Below are 24,829 nucleotides of genomic sequence, written 5' to 3' on the forward strand. Positions count from 1 at the left end.
GCACTGCCCTGTTACACACTGGAAACCCAATTTTTCTGTAATGAGGTGTAGGAAAATGTGTGTGGAACGTCTGTGGATAACACCCCTAAGGTTTTATCACAATGACATCATTAGAACATTAAAAACTCTGCCCATCAAAATGAAATTGGGGTTTAGGTACTGGTAGGGTAAGTCATGGGTAACAGGGCAGCGTGTTTTGATGGGCAGACTTTATGTAATGATGCCATGGAAATGAAAGTTTGGGGGTGCAAGCAACAAGTGTCCCCCACTTTCACCTATGATTCTGTTTATCTGCACCTCTCTGTTCTAGAGAAATTGGGGTTCAAGGTAGGAAAGCAGACAGTTTGATGGGCAGAGGTTTTTATGTTCTAATGATGCCATGCTAATGAAATATTAGGGGTTTATACATCTGTTCCCCATTTGCACCTACATTTTCAGTTTCCTGCACCTCCCCATTCCAGATAAATTGGGATTCAAGGAACAGAAGCAGAAAGTATTACATAGTATAGTATTACAGAAGCATTGTATTACAATTATAGTCTGGTGAAAGGTAGGTAAAATATTTAGGGGGCCCCACCCCAATGCTTCTTGCTATGTAGGTGGCCCCAGGGGTCATAATTTGCATTTTCACTTTGGGCTCCTAGGTGCACTTTCGTATAAAACAGCAACCCAAATGTTCAATTTCCACAAGTTTTTAAACTTTGAAATTCTTGAAATTAAAAAAAGAAATGTTGGTTATTAGTAGCTATGAGAGTCCCCTGTGTAACCTAAAAATTTTAGGTAATAACAACCAACAATTTAGGAGATCTAAAACATTGAACACAATGAGTTGTTAGGCTGCAGAATCTGACAAGCAGACTTTACACAAACAGCACAAGCAGACTTTTCACACTGCGGGTGGATAAATTTCACCAGAAGTTTTTGTTTTTGGCAGTGATGAGGAGGGCACAGGCTGTCCTACCCCCATCTGCAATCACATGCATGATGCTCTTTGTGTTACCTAGGTATAGCGCTAGGAGGTGACATCTGAAGGTAGGCTGAATTCACACTGGCAGTAAGGTTGCATTTGCTGCATTTACCCCTCACTTTCCTCTTGCCAAGAACCACTGCTGCTTGAAAAACTGCTAGGCCTGAAAAGCTTAGCACTTACCGCCTGTTACCAATCCAAGGTGCCCAGCAGTTATCACCTTTTACCAATCCCAGGTGCCTAGCAGTTATCACCGGTTACCAATCCCAGGTGCCTAGCAGTTGCCAAGTAGTCACTCAGGAGGGGCATTTATTTTACTGCTAATGTGAATTAAGCCTAATTTGTTAAGCCACATTGGTCACAATATTACATTACTACAAGGGATTACAATATTAAAACATGGAACTGTAGGGAGTTAGATTAAAATACACAGCACTGGACTGTTGGGGGCATAATACAAAAAAAAAAAAAATAGAAAGATTGCACCTTCTAACAAGCCACCTGGCTACAGTTTCTCCCCACCCGGCTGAAAAAAAATTCTGGGGAGAAGACTGATAAAAAAAATATATATATATATATGAATTTTTTTTTTATAGTGGGCACATGATATACCAGCAATATTTTGATGCTACTTGTGTTCCCTGCAACTTTGTCTGTCTTAAGTGGGTACCTGGGAATTTATTTGCCTGGTCGATTGGAAGCCAAAATACAAGTATATATATGTAGTCCCTGTGAAATTTATTTTAAAAAGGACACACAAATGCAACTATGCAGACTGCATTCCAATCGCATTTCTCAAAAAGAAACAAAAAAAGGTGAAACATTTTGAGTGGAGGCTCATGCTTCAAGCCCATTACAACACATATGAAGAACTCTTTGAATAACGTGCAGAAGTTAGGAAATCTGGAGGTTTTTTGTTTTTTTATTTCTCAGCATCTGTGTGCAGATACAATCGAATTCTCAGCTGTGAAAATATAGAATTATAAAACCAATTTATGTGAATGCAGATTTTATATTAATAAATATTGGTAATTTATACACTTAGGTGGTATATATAAATGTGTGCATTTTACAATTGATGTGTCAGCTCAGGTACTTAAAAGGGAACAATCCCCTGTAGAAGGATAATTCGCTTTGACAAAATTACAGGCTTAAACTCCCTGTACTGCACAGTCTACACCTAGTTTCTGACAGTATGAAAAGAAAAAAAAAATTATCTTATATATTATTAAAAAATGTAATTTCTTCTAAGAAATAACGACAATTGCAAATGCTAACAAAAACTGAATTAGGCAACAAATGTAAGAAACTTTGCGACACAAAAGAATAACTCCAAACATAAGTTTAATGGTTATCTCTGATCAGATTTTCTTATGTTTTCACGCTGTATGGTTCAAAATCTCACCATGCACATTACAACCCAACTGTACAATCTTTTAGATTTTTCAAAACTACATGGTATGAGGGCATACCTAAACAATCCATTCAATTTTCGTCCAATCAGACGTGACCACAAACTACACACTTCTTAAAATGAAGTTGTGCCAAAACATTGGGCCTTAAAATATCTACATATTTTTAACAAGGAGTAAAAGAGTTTTAAAACAAGCCGGTAATTTACCCTCACATACCCCAAAAGAAAATGTCAGACCAACAATTTTTAAGAAGTGTCCTCACTGGATTTTCTCCCACCCACTTATCTTACTCAATTTCTTTCTTTAGTAACTTTTTGGGGATTTAATTTAAAATAAGAATTGAAAAGTTAGAATTGTGGATTGGTCTTCTGGCTTTGATGAAATATGCCTAGAGCGTTTCCGGAAAAGCGAGGAGGCATGTCAATAACATGCAGATTTTAAACAATAGCTACTTGTGTAATGTGTTACCGTGCCTTAAAAGTCATAGGTGTGAATGTGTCCAAAATGATGTTGTCAATGTTAGCTATCTGCCTTCAACATACACTAATTGTGAATGTTAAAGGCAGATGGCTGAATTTGACAGCATCATTATTAAATGTTTTACATACCCTGAAGATAGGAATGTCCTGTCGTCCCAAATGACTTTCTTCACCACTCGTATCCCCCATCTGAAAGTGAAGCAGCAACCAGGCAACAGCATAAACAGAAATGTTTGCCAGTACAGTAAAAGCATATCTGTGAAAAAGATAAACAATGGTTGTCAATCTTCTGAAGCGCATACTTAATTTAACCCCCAACACAACTCTTAAAGTGGGCCATTAACACTAAGCTCTTATTTTCTTTTAAAAGTAAACCTAATAGCTAGAAAAGTACAGAAAGTTGTAGTTATTTAATCTTTATAGTCATAATTTGTCACAAAAAAGCAGTTTTTCACTAAAAGGTAAACTTGTGTTACATTATTAGGTCGGTGTGCTACAAAATTGATCTACTACAATCTCGATCTGTAAACAATCGATCTGTAAACAAGCCATAAAGGTGAATTCAGTCATTGTCACAGAAGAGTAATCAGGCATGAAATGCTGTTCAAATCGCTGAAAAACAAATCATCAAGATTTTATTCTATACCTCCAACTTCCAAAACAAATGCTCGACATATGTCTTTACTAGCATATACTAAGAAGCAAACCATTCAGGGAATAGATTATCCAGACACACAATAACACTTTGCTTTGTTTAACATTATTTTTTTTTATAGGGAAATCTGTATCTCATTTACCCTTTTTATATATAAACTTTCTAAATATGAACCTATAATTTATGATATAATTATTTATCATTTTTCTAGATATACAAAATACAATAAACTGCCTAGTTTTTCCTGATCGGATACGGATTGAGTTATGTAAACACAGGCATCTAAGTAAGAGAATTAATTATATCATATATATCTAATCTGACCGTTTAGTGGTATTTGTTCTATCTAAGCCACTGCATTCCTCAAATAAATATTCATTTCTTTGTTCTGTTCTATGATCAGAGCATCCAAATTAATCTATATACTTACCCTGAACCAACCTGACTAATGTTCTTTTAATGCCTCTATCAACTTCAACATATGAGTAAGTTTGTTTTTAACATGTATTGAGCTATGAATGTGTCCTGTAATCATGCAATAATCAAATTTTTACTTACTGTTCCGGTTCTCCAAGTTATTTGAATCCTCTGATGAAGCCCACTTGGGCAAAATGCGTCGGGAATGAGAATGTAATCTTGTGTTGAACATTTATATGAATCATGAGTAGTATGATTTTATATGCTGTTTAATGTTTACAAATAAAGGATTTTATTAGCTATAAGAGTTTGCCGTAAAAAGCTAATCTTTTCTTTCTCTATAGTTTACCTAATTGGCTTGGCAACTACTAAAGTAGTACTTTAACTTTGATTCCTGACTCTCTTACACATTTTAATTTCTTTTTTTTTTTTTTTTTTTAAGCGGTGTGTATAGTAAACATTGACCCAGTTTGCCGTAAAAAGCTAATCTTTTCTTTCTCTATAGTTTACCTAATTGGCTTGGCAACTACTAAAGTAGTACTTTAACTTTGATTCCTGACTCTTTTTTTTTTTTTTTTTTAAGCGGTGTGTATAGTAAACATTGGACCCAGTTGCACTTCATCAAATAACAGAACTGAATTTTAACAAAATGTCATACAACAGCTTTACATGAATAGCATACATCTGGAAATTTATACAACTTAAAACATAATATTAAATACAGAAAGAGGTACCGGAATGCTGTAAGTTCTACTTTGTCATGTGCGTTCTGAGCCAGGTCTGGAATGAGTGAGAGATGAGAAATTTGTGTAGCTGCCCAGCCGAACTGAAAAACGATTATGAATGGAATAAAGTAAATCAAGCCAACCCACTGAGGAGTCCTTTCTGTGCAACCAATGCACGGGTTGAAGATAAATGGAAACGAAAGAATTACACTCAATGATCCTGCATAAAAAAAAAAAAAAAAAAAAAAAAAAAATTAAAGCAAATATTTTCTTAATTTCAAGTTGTCAATGGATACTAACTGTAAATACTTTTTGTATAAAATAAACATTTGCACCTTTTACAAGAAAGCCAAAAGTTTCCAACCATATTCTGCAAATCTGAAGCATAACTAGTTATTTCTAAGCTATTTTTTTAAGCTAAACTCCCCTTCTTAGTTTCTTTTAAAAACTAAACACCGGCTACAAAAACACAATTAAATATATTCAATATACACAAAACAATAAAAACCCACTATGTGGATACACATGCTTTTACAGACCTGATATTAGTCTTGGTGACCTTAGTAGTGATTATAGCAATGTTTGTTAAAAAAATACATAATTTACATGTTTTAACATCGAAAGGTGTCTAATGGATATTATAACACCTACATTTAAACACATTCAAATAAAAAAGGATTTGTGTAAATTGTTAGCATAGCATTAGGGCATTTGTTTTTGCTGCTTAAGAAGTCATATTCACATCAAAAATGTTTTGCAAGTGCGCAGACATGTACAAACTGAGCAGGGAAGCGGACAATATTTCTATTAATAAACAGTATTTATAAAGTGCCAATAAATTACACAGCACTGTACATTAATTAGGAAACAATTAATATTTATATAAGTTCCTTGCAGATCTTTCAAAATTTCTCAGAGAATGTTTTTTAAAAGCTACCTTCCGGGGGCGCTAGTGAGCAGCCAACGGAGATAGTCGCGTACTAACCTGGCTCTCCGATTCCCGAGCGTGTAGCCAGCATAAGCATTGCTTACCGAGGGACTTCATGAAGATCACTTGGCAGCTTATGCATTCCTGAACATGCTGGTTCCTCATGGGGAAGTCATCCACAGCTGCGCTGTAGCAAACGCGGCCTCCACTCCTCAGTCTAAACAGGCAAGCAAAATGGTGGATCACATGCTTCCAGATGAGGCCTGTAATTCACTCTCTGGATCCTCTGGTCTTTCTAGAGGAGAACTCCAAAGATGAATCTTCTCTATCCATGCCTAGTGCCAAGCTCTATATGCAGGGATGCCAACATTCTGGAGAAATTTAAGCAGCTTTTGCAGGTGGAACTTACGCTGGCTAGGATAAATTATAAATTATTTCAGAATCTTACCAGGGAGATCCGGGAACTTGGATCACGAATGAATGATCTTGAAACCAAAATAGACGTTGCGATAACAGTTATCGATTCGCTTGATCATGATATATCCACACTTCAATCGGATCTAAGAGAGGCTATGCTTCATTTGGAGAACCTGGAAAATCGCCATCGCAGAGGTAACTTAAGAATCAGAGGCCTACCTGAAAGTATTATGGACTTACCCTCTTTTGTTACAGCCCTGCTCTTAAGATATTCTTCCAGAGTTTATCTGTGGATCGCTTGGATCCCAAGAAACAAGAGGGTCCTCCGAGGGAGGATATTATTAAGTTTACATACTACAAAGCTAAGGAGGCCATAATGAGAGACATCTTGAATAAAAAAAGACCTTGTTTCAGTCACATGTATACCAAATTTATGCGGATCTATACAGAAGAGAAAAGCATTAAGGCTAGAGGATTTGGGTATCAAGTATAAATGGGGTTTTCCCATTTAATTTTTATTTTGAATACATGGGACAGACCCGTACTATCGCAACACTGAAACTGTTGAACTATTTGAAACTGCAAGCTCCGCGTACTGTTCGTATGCAAAGTCCTCTCCATGATTTCAAACATGCATCTAGGACATCACTGGTTTCGAAAATTAAGCACCGCAAGAAGCGTTCATCACCCCAGAAGGCGAATTACTCCAAACGCCCAGCCACAGCGATCCCTAATATGTTGCACCTAAGTAATTATGTGTTCAATCGGACTAATTAACAAAAACTGATTACACTTACTACAATGGGTTGTCTTGTTAACATCACACCTCAGTTTTGGTATGTAACTACTACTGATTTAGGCAGTTGATTATCCATTTCTTTATTATGTGAACATCTGGGTAAGCAGCTCATGCTCGGGTTGGCCTGGCGTACCCCCATTAGTGCCTTGCTTTTGGGCATGCCGTTTTTCTGCATTTGCAGGTTTTATCCTCAGGCATACCATGCTACCTTTCAGGCAAAGAAAAGGGGTGTTTCTGTATTTCTGTATTTATTTCATAAAAATTCCCCCTTATCTGTGAAAGAGAAATTCAAGGCCCGACAGGTCCTTAGCTAATACTACAAGCACAAATATTTGATACTGAAATTACAGTGGTCAATTAATATGCCCCGAACCATCATCAGACCAAATTTTTTGGTCATTTGATGGTAATGAGACAACATTTGAAAGGGACATTATTTACGATGGGGGATTCTAACTTAGTGCATAACACTAAACTTGATATGTCCTCCACCTCAATGCAATCCTCCCAGGAGGCAGCGACTTCAATTATGCTGGCAAAATTGGCTAACATGCATACCTCTAATGGGTTTGCAGTACGAATGCCAAATGACAGCATGTCGGGCAACCCACTTAACATAGTGAACCGGTTTAGAGAGGTGCTTTCAAAATGTTATGAGTCTCCTGCGGGCTTTCAATCCTCCCTGGCTGATAAGCTATTTATATAAATAAAACGTCCTACCTTTACTAGAGGTATGATGGAAAAAATGGAAGTGGATGTAATACTGACGGAGACACTTGGCTATTAAGTCTCCTAAATCAAATAAAATCACCAGGTCCTTATAGATACTCTGCTTTGTATTATAAAAAATCCAGAAAGTACTAGCTCTCCATTTAGTGAATTATTTTAATTATTTGAAACAAAACCCCAATGGGACATATACTTTCCTTTTGGCCCATATTACTATGCTCCCAAAGCCAGGTAAGGATAGCCTGGGTGTACACAACTACCGTCCAATATCACTGTTGAATGTGGACATTAAAATCCTGACAAAGATTAAACAGATTTCTTAGTTTATTGATTTACAATGATTAGGTTGGTTTTGTCCCTGGTAGGCAAGCCCCCTAACAGTACACAGAAAATAAATTAGTCTAATTCACTTGATACAACAGCGTAAAATCCCCCAGTAAACTGTTGTCATTAGACATTCATAAAGCGTTTGACCCACTATCCTGGGACTATCTGTTTTATGTTTTGTCTAAATGGGGATTTTAAACTCAATTTATGTCATGGATGGGAGCACTGTATTGTGCCTGGGATGCGAGAGTCCCATACATGTCATACTATTCCCCTACATTTCCTATCTAAAGAGGTACCCGTAAAGGGTGTCCTCTTTGGCCATTTTTGTTTTGGCACTTGAACAGCTTGGTCAACTGATCAGATGCAATTCCAATTTTCATGGACTAGAGATTGACAATCAAGTCTACAAACTAAATCTGTTTGCAGATGATATTCTGCTCACTACTACGTAGTTTGGCATGTATTTTGGGTTTGCAACTTAATAAACGCAAGTCCACAGCTCCTACTGTTACTCTATCACAGCACTTGGTGGACACAATTATATACTTGTTTCGATTTACCTGGGTTCCTCAAAAGTTGGAATATTTGGGCATTAGTTTGACTGATACATATGATAAACTGAACAGTGCTAATTTTCAACTCTTGTTTCTGTGTTTAAGGACACAAATTATTTAATGGATGCACTTACATTAATTATGGATGTATAAAAATGACTATACTACCAATGGTATTGTATGTGTATTGGACTCTCCCCGTCAGAATTTCACCTAAATGTTTACGCACATTCCAACAGTCCCTGCCTTTATATGGGGTAGCAAGAAACCAAGAATCTCGCAAAAATGGATGTTTATACATAAGAAGCATAGCGGTTTGGGAACTCCAGGTTTTGTGAAATATCATTAGGCGTAATATATAGCCCTTATAACATCTATGTATGCAGGGACTAAAGCCCCTCAATCGGTTCAACTGAAAGCAACATTATGTACTCCTCTTGATATTGAAACGTTCCCCTGGCTTCCAGCTAGGCTACGCTCCCCACACATGAGCCCTCATCTTAGACACATTTTATCTGTGTGGGATAATGTACAAAACTCGAGTCATCAGATGTCCTCATTTTTACCTTTGCTCCCTATACAAAATAACCGGTTATTTCTCCCAGGTCATGAGTCACCTAAAGCATTGCGTGGTGGGTTTCCCCATTATTTTACTATAGTGTATTCTCGATTTGGCAGAACTGACATATTAGGTTGGGAACAAATCAAAGATTTGTATGAGGTTCCAGGTAGAGTGTATTTCAGGTATCTCCAGCTTAGACACTGGATAAAATCTCTAATTGGCCAGGGAGTTATCCCTCTACAGTTATCTGTTTTGGAGCATATTTACCTTCGGGCCCAATTTCACTGAAACTAATCTTTATAATTTATACTGAAATAAATTGAATTCCCCTAGACATCAATACATAATAAGCTGGGAGAAAGATGTTTACAGTTCTTAATCGGATAAGATTTGTGCCGTATGTGGTCCAAATTGAAGTCTTACTCCATTAATATTGCAACTGTAGAATCGGCATATAAAGTACTGACTAGGTGTTATATGGTTCCAGCAAAATACATTTAAAATACAGTAACACAAATGGTTCTGGATATCGTTTTGGAAGTTGCCAAGAGCTGGGGTCAGTTATGCATATTTGGCGAAATTGTTCTTTTGCAGTCAGATTCTGGGGGGAGGATCTTCAGATTGTTAAGCGAACTGTTCCTCAACACACTTATCAAGAGACCCTTGGCTGGCATTGCTACATTTTAAACCAATGAACCTTTCCACTCTTTAAATTTAGGCTTTGTACCTATATTCTTATTGCAGCTAAGCAAGCTATAGTGAATTGTTTGAAGAAACAATTTATTCCTTTTCATGAAGTCAAACTTAAAGTTGACAATATGTGTATAAATGAAAAGTTGTCGAGTACAAGGAATGATTCTCATCAGAAATTCACGCAGGTTTGGGAACCATGGCGCCAACATTCCATGCCTAATCTTAATAGGTTGGTCTTTGCAACCTGATAACAGTGTTCCTTTGGACATTTTCGATTGGTTGTAGGTCGATACAGGTTATTAACAAATTGCTATATCATTAACTTTTTATGTACCCTAGCCTTATATTATATAATTGTTTGTTCATGGTGACTCCCTCCCCCTTTTTTCTTTGTTTTTTGGAATCTTTTACATTTGTGATTGTATACAATATCTGTATTTAGATTCCTTAGGGATAAAAAAAACAAAAAAACAAACATCTATTGAAAATAAGCCATCTTCCATGAACCCTGTTTAGACTCCAGCTTGTGTAGAGTTTGTGATCTCTACTAATTATCTTTAGATTAACAGCACAAACCACCTTACAATTTACCCAGAGCCAGATTTCCTGCAAGACCTATGCTCTTCCATAAAGGCCCCTGCCCAAAAGCTTGCTTGCATGGTACCTTCTGGAAGCATATTTGAGGGTAGACTACTTGGCCCCATGCTAAACATGACTGGACTTTGGACTTTTCCTCCCCTTTTTCTTTCTGCTCCAGAAGCCTCTCCATCTGTTAAATATACACCAGAAGTGTATGTGGTGGAGCCCTGCCCTAGTGCCATAGCGTTCTAACTTCCCCCACGTAGAAAGACCTTAAAAGGTTTAGGCACTTGTGGCTACCCCTACCTTTTTTTTTACCCTGACCTTGTGACCCTCCCCTAAAACAAGCCCATTACCTGATCTATTACCTGGGTACGTGATGGAGTGTGACTTCCCTTACAAAATATAATGCTGTGCACATAGGTGATCTCCCTTAATGTAAAAGGCCTAAACATACCAGAAAAAAGAACGGCTCTACTTCGAGATTTGCATAGGCAGAAAGCAATGATGGCCTTTCTACAAGAAACTAATTTCAGATCTGATAGTTATGATCTGCCAATCTCAAAAATGTATCAGTGGGTTTACCATGGAGCCGTTACAAACTGTAGATCCAGGGGAGTAAGCATTCCTATATCAAAACATGTAGCTTGGCAATTTAAAGGTGTAAGCTCCAACCCTGAAGGGAGGTTCCTCTTTCCTAAAGGTTCTAAACTGGCGACTATGGCCAATATTTATGACCCAAACATGAACCAATTGGAATTTTTGCAAAAGGTTCTTCACAACTTGTTTGAGTGTACTGAAGGAGTCTCGATTGGGGGGTGGGGGGGGGGACTTTAAGGTTTCCTTGGAAGATCCCTCAGGCAATTCCAATGGCAGGGGCAATACGCAAGAAAACGCGAAAGTTATTCCATGAATATCAACTTTGTGACATATGGCAATATTCAACATCCAACCACCCGAGACTATACTTTTTATTCAACAGTCCAGTCCACAAGGTATATTCACAGATAGATATGTTTCCAATATGCCATGTAGAACTTTGTCTGAGAATTCTGGTATTGATACCATCATCCTTTGTGACCATGCTTCCATTCATGTCTCCCTATGTTTAACAGAAATGGTCGGAGGGGGTGATACATTTTGGAAATCTAATGAAAGTTTACTTGAGACCCAGCAGTTTCAGCCGTGAAAATAGTGCTTCTGTTTCACACCCAGCAATGGTCTGGGCGGCCCACATGCTATTTGTTAGAGGCTTTTTGCTCAAATACGGTGCTCGCCTTAAAAGAGAGAAGGCAGCTCAAATTGAAAAACCATTTACAGGACATTTATGTTCTAGAAACGACACAAACAAGTTGGGACGAGGGATGTTGAAATTCAATTACAAGCCCAGGAACAGTTGTAGACCCTGTGCTTTGTGGGGGCTAAAGCTACCCTATCAAAGTGTAGGCACTTAATTTCTTTGAATTCAGGAATAAATGTAGCAGATCTCTAGCTAATGTTTAGAGAGCTAAACGAGCATAGATGTATGTCCCCAAATTGTGATTTAGGGGGGAAAATACACCATCTCCTAAGAGACATCTCCAACGTATTCTAGGAGTTATATGCCAATTTAATAATCGAAAATCGCCGACCTTTTCACAACAGGGTGGACTGGAATTTTAATGAACAAACTTTATGCCATAGTGGTCTTGGTGATATGTTCAATCCAATTACATCACTTTCAAACTTTTTGAAGGAATTGGAATATTATGGTTAGTTATCAAACTTTAGGTTTATTACCAGAAATCAGAAGCTTTAAATATATTTCCTCCGAAGCCTTATGCAGGACCTGAAAAACACCTTCCTTTCCGCCGGTCATGAAAAAAATTAAATATCTGGGTGTTTATATCTGCAGTGATCTCGCTGGATTGTACCCTTTAAATTTTATTCGTCGGGGATTTTAAATGAGACTTATCCCAATGGAATATTAAAGTGCTCTCCTGGTTTGGACATAGTAATACCAATAGGATGGTGTTACTACCAAAACTCCACTATGTGATCGCTCCCAATTAAAATTCCAACATTGTATTTTCAAAACTTGAGAATAATTCTTACTTTAGGCCCCCTAGCGTTCCAATTCGGTCTGTTTTTTCACGCAAAAAGCGTTACATTTTTTTGTAGGGAAATTTATTTTACATTGTAGGCTTATAATTCTTAGGCATAACTCACCGAAATGTGTCCAATATTTAATAAATTTGAATAAAGCTTTAAATAAAAAAAAACAAAAACATATTGAAAAAAATAGTGAAACCTGTAATATAACTGTACAGTAACATGTATTTTAATATATATATTATATGATTTTTGTATTGTACTCAATACAGTTATTTTAAATTAAATCCAATACAAAATTATTTGAATTTCTTGCAGCGCCTCATGAACTGACGCATGCACCGACGTCACCGGGAAACCACGGAGACTGTCTCTGCAGTAGCCAGGAAAAGATTGAAGAAGGACATGTCCCGAGGACCTGGATAAACAAGCAGGACGCCAGGGGACACCAAAGGAACAAGGTAAGTGGGTTTTTTTGTTTTTAGGGACCTCGAGTGTGACTCAGGATTACTTTTTGCACGTATTTTTTACCCACGAGTCACGCGAGTGCTGGTCCGTTAAGGATTTAGGTTTCCAATGTCTCAGACATTAGCTATAAATCGACACAGAGGCACTATCTTGCATATTTTCTGGGATTGCCCGAGGGTTCATAGTAATCTGCTTTTAAATTTCCCGCCCCCAGAATCCATCACTCCACCGCATCACCCGGAAGATGTCACACATCTTGCCGAGTGATGCGGTGGGGATGTCCCCGCCCTGCTCATTCCCCAGCTCGCATCTCCCGGAGGCTGATCTCCGGGTGATGCGAGCAGGAGAGTGAGCAGCGGGGACATCCCCGACTCCCGGAGGCTGATCTCCGGGTCATGCGGTAGGCAATGTCCCCGCTGCTCACATCACCCGGAGATCAGCCTCCGGGAGATGCGAGCAGGACAGCAGCGGGAGTAGATTCAGGGGGTGCTGCCAGCGGGAAATCGCCGCTGGCATCACCCTCTGGATTTACTATTGGTGATCGCATCTGCAGTTAGATGCGATGCACCAAGCAGAAATCCTGCATGGTGCATCGCATCTAACTGCAGATGTGTGCATCGGGTGGTGGGGACCCGGGCGGTATTTAAAAGCAAATTACTCCGTAATCTGCTTTTTAATTTCCCTCCCGGCCACGCCCCCCGACGGAGAAGCGCCCCGCCATCACAGCGGGATCGTGAGATCGGGTATAAGGTAAGAGGAACCCCCAAAAGGTACCCCGAGTGTGACTCGGGATTACCGCTTTTTGCAATTTTTCCCACCCCGAGTCACACTCGGGAATACCGCTAGGGGGGTTAAGGAGACGATGCATGGTCTCCTCTCTAGGTATCCAGATTACCAGATACCTTTTCAGGCGGGATTTCTTCTTTTACATCTCACCTCTATTCCAAGAAAGGTTTATCCCAGAACCCTTTTGATAAGGGTAAATGATGCTGCGAGAGCATGTATCTGTCACGAACAAGACCCTAGACCGGAGGTGGACCCTCTGTGCTACCAGCACGTTAGCCGAGGTGATATATAGGTGATCAGAGCACCCCGCAAGGGGTGTTGGGCTTTGCTGCGAATGGCATCCAGGTTGCGGCCCTCAGACTCACCCATGCAGGTAGCAGCTGACAGTTGGAGATAACCAAGGCACAGTACAAAGTTGACAGGCAAATTCAAAAACCGAAAAGAGGACCGGGTCAGGGCAGGCAGAGACCAAGCACGGTCAGGACAAGCCAAGGTCAGAAACCAGGACTGGAAACTGAATACTCGTAGGAACCTCGGGTAGTAATGCCTATTGCTGAGGCAATAGGTGTGACTGAGCCCAGCATATATAGGGAGTCTGACAGGCTAGCTGGGCGGGGACTAGAAGGACAAGTGAGAATCAACTGGTAGAAATGGCTCAGCAACGTCCCTAGGTGCAGAGCAGCTAGAGCAAGGTGGGAACAGCTGCTGCAAATCAGACACTATTAGGAGGACAACAAGTACCAGATCAGCAGTGCTGCTGATCTGTGACAGTATCACCGCAACGTGGCATCAACCGGGAAACTCTAGTATTGCCCAATGGTTTACCCGTGTAAATGAGCTGTACCTGATAGAAGACCTAACAGCTTCTCTTAGAGACACTGAGGATATTACAAATGGGAGATGGTTTTACTGGACCTTATGCCTTGAATCACCTTATTACATGATGACAGCACAAGTATACCATTAATTACACAGCTCAAGAAAAGAAAAAATTTCCACTTGCCAAGGATTTTATTATATTTAGTGTATTTCAGGTCTGCATCCAGAAATTACATCAGTTTCATTGAATTGGCTCTAGTTCTTGTGATAAAAGAATCGGAAGAGAGGATTTTACCAACAAAAATGTTAACACAGCATATTATCAATATTTTTTTACACATTAAATGTGGCATTATTTTCATGAAACTTTCGTTTGCCTTATCTTTATTAACACATTTTCTTTTTTTCAAAAAGTTGTTTAAAATGACCCCAACATATTTTGCTACATTTGTGGTGAATATTCTCAGCAAAAACATTACAGAATTTGTGAAACAAGCATATCTTGCATATTTTGGTATTAAACTGGGGGACCAAGATAAGCATGGTATGCAAAACTTGTGTAGAGTGTGTCTATGTCAGTAGAAAAATGGAAAACTGAAAAATTTAGGATTTGGTGTACCAAATGATGATTGTTACTGTTGTGCTTTGAATGTAAAAGGTTTCAATCATTACAAGATAAACAAGTGGGAGTACCCCGATTTGGAATCAGCAAGATGACCTGTGCGTATGTTGCTAATGTTCCCATAACAGTTTTCAGTACACTCCCCTGATATTCCTGTATCTGACATGGGGGGTATACAGGGTTTGGAGTGTAATCTAGGAGTTAGCAGTGGAAGTAAATATGAAGGAAGTGTTTCATCCAACCAGCTGTTCTCCCAAGAAGAGCTCAATGATTTAATACGTAACCTATGTCTGTCAAAAACAAGCATCTGAACTTTTAGCATCCAGGCTAAAAGAAAAGCACTGTCTGAAACCAGGAGTTAAAATAACAGTTTATGGGACAAGAGAGGTGACACTCCTACCATATTTAAGTGAAAATTGAGACTTCATGTACTGTTGTAACATCCCTGGACTTCTATCCCATATGGGATTACCAGAATACCAAGCAGAAGACTTTCAGCTTTTCATAGACCGTTCCACTCAAAGTTTGAAATCTGTTTTTCTGCATAATGGCAACTGCTATGCAACAATTCCAATTGGTCACTCAACAAAACTTAAAGAAGAATATGAAAATATCAAAATGGTCTTACAAAAGCTTTACTATCATGAACACCAATGGTCCATATGTGTTGATTTAAAAATGGTGAACTTCCCACTTGGACAACAAACAAAAAACAAAGTTCCCATGTTTCATCTGCTTCTGAGATAGTAGAACAAAGCAGGATCACAGGAAAAAAATGTAAATGGCTTCCAAGGGAAAAAACATGAAAAAAGGTCCAGTGAACATCAATATTGAGCCAATGGTTGACAAAGAAAAAAAAAAAAAATCATTCTCCCTCTACTACACAAAGTTTGGATTAATGAAGCAATTTATTTGTTAGAGCTCTGAACAAGGACGGCGTTTGATCCAAATACATTTGTATATTCTTCCCTGGATTTAGTACTGAAAAATTAAAAGCAGGAATCTTTGATGGACCCCAGATTTGGAAACTGATAAATGATTCAAATTTCACAAGTTACATGACAGATACTGAAGCTTCTGCCTGGCACAGCTATGTCATGGTTGTCAAGTACTTCTTAGGTAACCATAAAGCACATTATGATGAAGAACTGCTACAAAACTTGCTCTTAAACGTTAAAAATTTGGGTGCTACTATGAGCATAAAGGTACACTAATCGCCATAAAAATTTGTCAAAATTTACAAAAAACCTTGGTGATTTTAATGAGGAACAAGGTAAGAGGTTCCATCAAGATATAAAGTTGATGGAAGAAAGGTATCAGAGCAGAGGGGATAGACACATGACTACAGCTGGAGCCTTTAACGTGATTGTCCTGATTATTAGATTAAAACGAAATCATACAAAAGGAGTTTTTCCATTACTTCTTTGTGATTAGTTCTGTAAATATACTAAATATAGAATATATTGAGATTAAGTATTTCAAAAATTTAATTAATTAATTTTAAGTAGGGATATCTAGCAAAGATGGAGACATAATCCTGTCCCTATACAAAGCATTGGTTAGACCACATCTGGAATTTGCAGTCCAGTTTTGGGCACCAGTTCACAAAAAGGACATTGTGGATTTGGAGAGAGTGCAGAGAAAGGCTACTAAACTAACAAAAGGAATGGAGAAGCTAAGCAATGAGGAGAGATTAGCTGAACTAAATCTATTCTCCCTTAAGAGACATTTAAGGGGGAATATGATCACCCTGTATAAATAAATAAATGGTCCATATAGAGAATTATCCTTCCAAGTGTTCACTTTGAGATCATTACAAAGAAGAGGGCACTTTTTGCACCTGAAGGAAAAAAAGGTTTAAGCTCCGGATAAGGAAGGGATTCTTCACTGTAAGGTCTGCAAAAAAAGTGCAATCAGCTCCCTCAGGAATTAAATTGCTTTAGGAAAAAGCTGGATGTTTTTCTAGAAGATTAAAACTGGTTATTATGTAAAGGTTATTTTAAGTAAAGATAAGACATCCGATTGCCTCATGGAATCAGGAAGGATTTTTTTTCCCGTTGAAGCAAATTTTACCAGGGAGTTTTTTTTACCTTCCTCTGGACCATCTATGTCTTATAGGGTTTTATATCTGGGATATGTTTATTTCCCTAAACACCTAGTGGTTGAACTTGATAGACTTATGGTCTTTTTTCAACCTAACCTACTAAGGAACTATGTAGTTTAATTTTGCCTAATTTTCATTTTTCATTAGTTTTCTATGAGATTAATATTTCAAAACCTAGAGCCAATCTAGCAAAACCAATACTATATTTGGAATCGATGCATCAAACATAACCTAAAATGACTAATCTATTTGGCAACAAAATGTTTGTTGACCAATGTTAGATTTGGATCCTTATATCCCTGTCATTCAAGGTTATCTTTTTCCTTGTGCATTATGAGTTTAGCTAACTAATTTTTCTCTGATCAAGTGTCTGTCTTCCCTCTCCCCTTCCTTCCACCCCTTCACATCCCCCTAATTTTAGTAGTATTCGCCATCAAAAAAATAAGAAAAAAATTCCAGGTTGAGTCCATTCACTATATGGTTGACATTGTTAGGTTATACTACTTTATTATTACATTACCTCCGAGATAGTTAGGTCCATAAATATTTGGACAGAGACAACTTTTTGGTTCTGTACATGACCACAATTAGTTTTAAATGAAACACCTCAGATGCAGTTAACTGCAGGCTTTCAGCTTTAATTCAGTGGGTTGAACAAAAAGATTGCATAAAAATGTGAGGAACTAAAGCCTTTTTTTACACAATCACTTCATTTCAGGGGTTCAAAAGTAATTGGACAAATTAGAAAGCTGAAATTAAAATGTTCATTTCTAATACTTAGTTGAAAACCCTTTGCTGGCAATGACAGCCTGTAGTCTTGAACTCACTGACATCACCGGATGTTGGGTTTCAGTTGCTGGGCCTTTCTATCCGAAGTTTAGTCTTCAACAAGTGAAATGCATGCTCAATTGGGTTCAGATCAGGTGACCATTCAAGAATATTCCACTTCTTTGCTTTAATAAACTCCTGGGTTGCTTTGGCTGTATGTTTTGGGTCATTGTCCATCTGTATTATGAAACGCCTCCCAATCAATTTGACTGCATTTAGCTGGATTTAAGCACACAGCATGTCTCTAAACACCTCCGAATTCATTTGACTGTTTCTGTCCTGTGTCACATCATCGATAAACACTAGTGTCCCAGTGCCACTGGCAGCCATGCACACCCAAGCCATCACACTGCCTTCGCCATGTTTCACAGACAATGTGGTATGCTTTGGCTCATGAGCTGTTCCACGCCTTCTCCATAATTTTTTCTTGCCATCATTCTGGTAAAGGCGTATCTTGGTTTCATCTGTCCAAAGAATGTTTTTCCAGAACTGTGCTGACTTTGTTTAGGTGTTTTTAAGCAAAGTCCAATCTAGCCTTTCTATTCTTGAGGCTTATGAGTGGCTTACACCTTGCAGTGCACCCCTGTATTTACTTTCATGCAGGCCTCTCTTTATGGTAGACTTGGATATCGATATGCCTACTTCCAGGAGTGTTGTTCACTTGGTTGGCTGTTGTGAAGGGGTTTCTCTTCACCATGGAAATGATTCTGCGATCATCCACTAATGTTGTCTACCCTGGACATCCAGGTTTGGCGTTGCCGAGTTCACCAGTGCTTTATTTCTTTCTCATGATCTAGTTTGGTACATTTTGCCACTCCTAATATCGTAGCAATTTCTCCGATGGGTTTTTTCTGTTTTTGCAGCTTAAGGATGGCTTGTTTCACCTGCATAGAGAGCTCCTTTGACCGCATGTTTATCGGTTTACAGCAAAATGTTCCACATACAAGCACCCTTCCCCTCAAATCAACTCCAGGCCTTTTATCTGCTTAATTGATAATGACATACCAAAGGAATTGCCAACAGCAGCCCATGAAATAGCCTTGGAGTCAATTGTCCAATTACGTTTGAGCACCTGAAATCAAGCGATTTCAAGGCTTTAGTTCCTCACATTTTTATGCAATTTTTTTGTTCAACCCACTGAGTTAAAGCTGAAAGTCTGCAGTTCAACTGCATTTAAGTTGTTTCATTTAAAATTAATTGTGGTAATGTACAGAACCAAAATTGGAAAAAAGTTGTCCTGTCCAAATATTTATGGACCTAACTGTATTAAGAGAGTACATGTGAATTTTGTAAGTGACATTTTCTTTGCACTGTTATTTTGATTTTTTAGTTTTGGCAGGATGGGTTACAAAGAAAGTGGGGAAAAGGTGAACTGGTGTTTTGGCTGCAATTGCATATTTGGGATACATTTTGTTTGTCTTCAGGGGAACAATTCTAGAGCTATCCTTGTTAATGTGTCATTCTTTTTAAGATCTTTTATAAAATTGTCAAACCAGTTTAACATGGGCAATGATGGCAAATGACACAAAGCTGCTGTATTTTAGCAACCCAGAGTCATGTTGAGAAACAGTCAGTTCCGCTAAGATAGGGATGTCCCAGGCATTAAAGGACAATTTTTCCCAAGCCCATATATGCTGGGAGCTGGACTACGCCACCCTGAAAATTCTGAAGGGAGATATGACGCAGCACAAACACACACACACACTCAAGCAGTGAACTGTGAGTGTTGTCAATTTGTGTAGAAAAGTGGCATGGCCTAATCGGGTACAGTTGACAATCAAAAACCTGGCAACCTCCGGACCCGAGGTGCGCCGGATTTTTGAAAATACCTCCACACACAGGCCAGCCTTCCTCTTGCAGCAGCCGTGGACATCTGGCACAGTTCCAGAGAGCAGGCAGCAGGGACGTCTCATTGTGTATTTAGTGTAGCAGGAAAGACCAGCTGTAACAGGAAACAGCTGTTTCTGCAGAACAACGCCATGAAAACATTAGACGCCAGTGTACTGCAGTCCCTGTTGTGAGAATGAGATCTGAAATTCATGCCGGGAAACTGAAGGATCCGGATTATCGAAGGACAGATTTTCGATTGTTAACAGTAGGTAATTTACACAGTGAAAGGGTCAAGTAGATCTAAACTACTGGTGCAAGGGTCAGAGGAGTATACAGAAGTAACCCCCATGCACACAGGCCTCTCTGGTGTCATGGTAGACTGACTCTCCCTGCCCTGTGGTCTACAAAATTTGGGCCTGCAGACTGGCTGGGGTTGCCCCAATTGTATTGGGGTGATCTTTTTAAAGAGAGATAATTTATTAGCTCCTCACTTGGTATTTGACAACGGTTATTGTGAAAGTGTGGTGGTCTGACCAGACAATGGGGTAAATTTACACACTTGATAATACAAGTACTGTATGTACAAATAAGGTTCAGAGTCCATTGGCAGAGCTGACATCTGGGCACCTCAGATCATTTACACTGTACATAACTCTTTTTGTATTTGCCTCCTGTACAGGACAGCACTTATTGGTCCTGGATGGGGAATATAATTTTCCAGGAATTGGAGCATGTGCACTTTAAAACCATGGTGTGCACTGGTGAAAATAGTCAAGGATGGTGGAAAGTAACTCTGCAAAGGGTTGCAGTGTTTTAGTAAATTTAAGGGGGCTTGACTCTGGAATGGGAAGTAAGGTCTCCTGTATAAGGAAATATGTGCTAACATGGAAGAGGAAATGGAAATATCAGCAGGTAGGCTGCAAACAAGTCTCTGTGGAAAATGTGTATGAGGAATGAGGACTCTGCCCCCAGGCGATTCCAGCTGATGTAAGCTGCCTTTTATTTTTGTTTTCATGTGTGCTGAAGGAAGACTTTTGGTTTTAGGAGCAAAATAATACGACTTACAATCGACAACAAACTTCTCCGTGTGCTTGCTGCAAGGCAAATCCCCCTCCATATCACGCCACACACTGAAGTTTCCAAGAATTGCCCTGAAACATTCATAGTTTTTTTTTTCTTATCTTCCAATGTGTTGGTAGATGAAATATATATATATATATATATATATATATATATATATATATATATACACACACATACATACACACACATATACACACACACATTTTTCTTAGCTCAAAGTTGAACTGGCAAGCATTCAAAGGATCGGTGGGTACCAAGGCAAAAAATACCACCCCCTATACTTTGCTAAAAGGAACTGGGGAAAAAACTGATTCAACGATAACCTTGCCATCATTAAGGACATAAAAATATTTTCTTACCAGCAGTCTATAAAACATAACAAGCCTCCTATTTTTTTTCGTATAATAAAAAAGTCAGCTACAAATCATCTTAGAGAAAGAAGTGAATTAGATAAAATAAATTAGATAAAAGAGTAGAGACAAGGCAACAATAACTTATATTCACACACAGTTAATCAATAGTCATGGGGCCACAAACTCAACTATAAAAGACTTCTTTGCCATTAAATTGCGGCATATACTAAAGGACCCAATATTCAAAACAAGTTAACCAAAACCTACAGGATTGGATAATCTCCCCAATACCATAGAGAAAAAAAAAAAAAAAAAAAAAAAAAAAAAAAAAACTCCAGCCTTTTTTTTTTTTTTAGTAACATTGTGGTTTAGAACACAGTCAACCAAGCAAAGTTGGTTTAAATGTACATAGAAGAATATACATATCAAGCAATATTAGTTTTTATTACACATTCAAGTGGTAGAAACTGTATTGGGGGGGAGGAATCCAGGCGGCACCTCTATTCTGTAGTATCGAGGAACCCCTGCCAATAAAACCACGTGATTGGGAATTTCTCACCAAAGCCCTTTATGTCAGCTGTGAGGTTTTCCATGCACATATTCTCATTAACCCTAGCCAACCATATTGCAATGGTTGGGGAGAAGCCTGCCTCCACAGAACAAGAATACAGGCTCTAGCCCCATTCCATTCCTGGGAGTGGGCAGTGCAACTTCTCAGGAGTACGGAACTATATAGACAGAATCTTGTACCCCATTTCCTGATAAATACTGAAATGGATTTTGTGAATGTAAGAAGGAAACTCCCAATTCTTTCTCCCAGATTCCCATAAAAGACGGGAGGGAGCTTGAAGGGGGGGGGGGGGGGGTAGTCAGTAGCCCATATAGGGCTGACAGGGCTTGCATGAAGCCTCTGTTATCAGTGCACATGGTTTCAAATTCTGTCAATGACCTTGCATAACTGTTAACAGGTGGCAAGGAGCATACAAAATGTGAGATGCATGCAATGCCAGTAGTCTAGTTTGTATGGGAGGGTGGGTGCTTCTCTTCAAATCCAACTCCAGGCCTTTTCTCTGCTTAATTGATAATGACAAACAAAGGAATTGCCCACAGCAGCCCATGAAATAGCCTTTGAGTAAATTGTTTAATTACTTTTGAGCCCCAGAGTATTTATATAGCACCAACATAATATGGGTTTAAATTAGGGACGCATAGCCAACCACCACCCCCCCCCACACACACACACACACACACACACACACACACACACACACACACACACACCCCTCCATGTGTCAAAAGAGCAGGGATCTACCAATTCTAGGAGTTCCATTTCCCCTGATAAATTTGAATATTATTGAGTTCGCCGATTGGAAGTACAGGCGAGTTATAGACACTGGGAGGGCCTGGAATAGATAGAGGAACTTTGGGAGTGAGTATAGTCATTTTGACAGCGTTGATCCTACCAAACCAATACAATGGTTGTGTTCCTTGAATACCTTTGAGAACAAGGGGAGAAAATGTAGGTGGTATATTTGGGATGTAGGTGCCCAAGTATCTAATGACTGTCTTATCACTGAAGGGGGGAGGGGAGTGCCAGTTCTGCTAAGAGTTGCGGAAGCAATATACCTAGGGCAGCTGGATTGAGAAAAATGTATCTTAAAGTTAGATATCACAGCATAATCCCACATTTCCTTCATGAGTAGGGGGAGGGAAAATTACTGGTTCAGAAATGACAAAAAATCATGTAAGCAGGTACCTTCTGTTGGTTACCCCCTAGGTTAGGCCCCCAATGTCCCTGTTAGTCCTGATCATGCATAAGAGGTCTTCCAACATAAGAATATTAGGAGGGAGAGTGGGTCCTCTCCTCCTTCTGTGTCACTGTGTGTCTGTCTGTCATTTGCAACCCCTATTTAACATACAGCGCTGCATAATGTTAGCGCTATATAAATAATTTTAATAATAATCTCCACCTCATACCGTTACCTATCGTACCTATCAAATGCGGAGGAGCTGCAATACAAACAGCCTATCTAACCTAGCATTTGACTGCCCAGTGCCACATAAGACAAAGTTTGCTGCATGAAGGTCTAGTTCAACCTGTCAAATCCCTTCTCCGTGTCTGTTGATAGCAATAGGTTGGGAAGGGAGCTAAATTTGGCCGCCTGGAGTTAGTTCAGTACTCATGTATTGTTATCTCTCGCTTCCCTATTTGGTCAAAATGGATGAGATGGTGTAAAACGTTTTGTAATTTTACAGCTAGGATTTTGGAGAACACTTTAAAGGTCCTAATTTAGCAGGGAGATTGGCCTGTAACCAGCAGGGGAAGAAGAGTCCTTCCCTTCCTTGCGAATTCATGATGAATGGCTGAAGGTTAAGAGTGGGGAGGCACCGCCTCTTAGCAATGCTAATTAGGGCATTTATGAAGCGTGGAGCCAGGACCTCAGCAAAGAGTTCATAATAGGGAAGGGTAAAACCATCTGATCTAGGGGCCTTACCTGTGGGGGTGACACCTATGGCTGCCAAGAACAACAAGTAGATATGGGAGCATCCAAGGCTTCCCTATCCTTCACAGGTAGTACCAGGATTAGAGCCTTGGCCAAGTACTGGTCAGATTGGCTAGCTTAGTCTTGTTGAGTTGGCACCAGTGGTATCTGATAAGTTGTATAGATTATTGTAGAACTGCCTGAAAGACGCCACGTTTTCTCCACTTTGAAACACCTTCCCACCTTTTGAGTTCACAAGAAACAAAAGTGCATTTACTTTACTCTCTCAACATGTGAGCAAAGAACCCGCTACATTTGTTGCTACTAGCTTTTTGCCTTGGTCGGGATTTAAGGATCTTTTATGAGTCACTTGCAGCTTTTGAATTTGTAACGAAATTTCACAGACTTCGTGCATTCAGGAGTGCTTAAGGCAAGTCCCATGTTTTATCAGTATACCTCTCATGACTGGCTTATGGGCCTCCCATACGATCAAAGTGTCACACCCCTGTGGCATTCAGATAAATTCAGCTCTTCCACTACAACATCTTTTGGTAAGGATTAGTCCAAGTACCGGTGAAATTATTTGGGTGCTGGATGTGCCAATGCCATATCCAGGTATGTTAGTACCTTAAAAATTAGATGTTACCAATAGAGGACCCCCATGACCCTCACCAGGTCTGCTTGTCCAAGCCTAAAATGATAGTTTCTGGAGTAGGACTGATGGGACCTGGAGAAAAACATATAGTCAAGTGATGGAACATTCTCTATACATCCATAAACTGTTGACTATTCAGCAGCCACCCCCGGAAGGTTTCTCACGTAGAGTCTACCAGCATCTCTGGTGAAAACTTAAAATCTACTCCTAAGAGGAGTGAACCCTCTCTAAGTTTATCCAGTCTCACCACAAGCTGCTCCTACAAGCTATAAAGTAAATGCAATGTTGCCAGCATACCCTTAAAACCATTCAATGTCCCTTAACAAATAGTGTTCTCCCCTCCTCGTTCTGGAATAAATCTATCAATGACCATGTAACAGTGTTAGCTGGCAAAATACATACCCCTTTAGACCTAGAATCTTGGGAGCAATTGTGTATGCATAGTAGGTTGCGTGGAT

The 24,829-nt window shown here is 39.2% G+C and overlaps 1 protein-coding gene across 4 annotated transcripts in view; it reads right to left on the bottom strand.

Annotated features, from left to right (window-relative positions):
* LOC140326391 (major facilitator superfamily domain-containing protein 12-like) overlaps positions 1–24,829 on the bottom strand; it is a 209,809-nt gene that overhangs the window by 174,004 nt on the left and 10,976 nt on the right. For all 4 annotated transcript variants that reach the window (XR_011919859.1, XM_072404941.1, XM_072404940.1 and 1 more), the window contains exons 2-3: positions 4,668–4,878; positions 2,991–3,117 (exon numbers count right to left, since the gene is read on the bottom strand). Coding sequence is in view for 3 of the 4 variants with exons in the window: in XM_072404941.1 (XP_072261042.1) it covers positions 2,991–3,117; positions 4,668–4,878 (338 nt within the window). In the remaining variant the exon portion in view is untranslated. The remainder of the gene's footprint in view (positions 1–2,990; positions 3,118–4,667; positions 4,879–24,829) is intronic.

This window comes from Pyxicephalus adspersus, chromosome 3 (genome assembly GCF_032062135.1).
Source record: "Pyxicephalus adspersus chromosome 3, UCB_Pads_2.0, whole genome shotgun sequence".
In the NCBI taxonomy this organism is placed as follows: domain Eukaryota; kingdom Metazoa; phylum Chordata; class Amphibia; order Anura; family Pyxicephalidae; genus Pyxicephalus; species Pyxicephalus adspersus.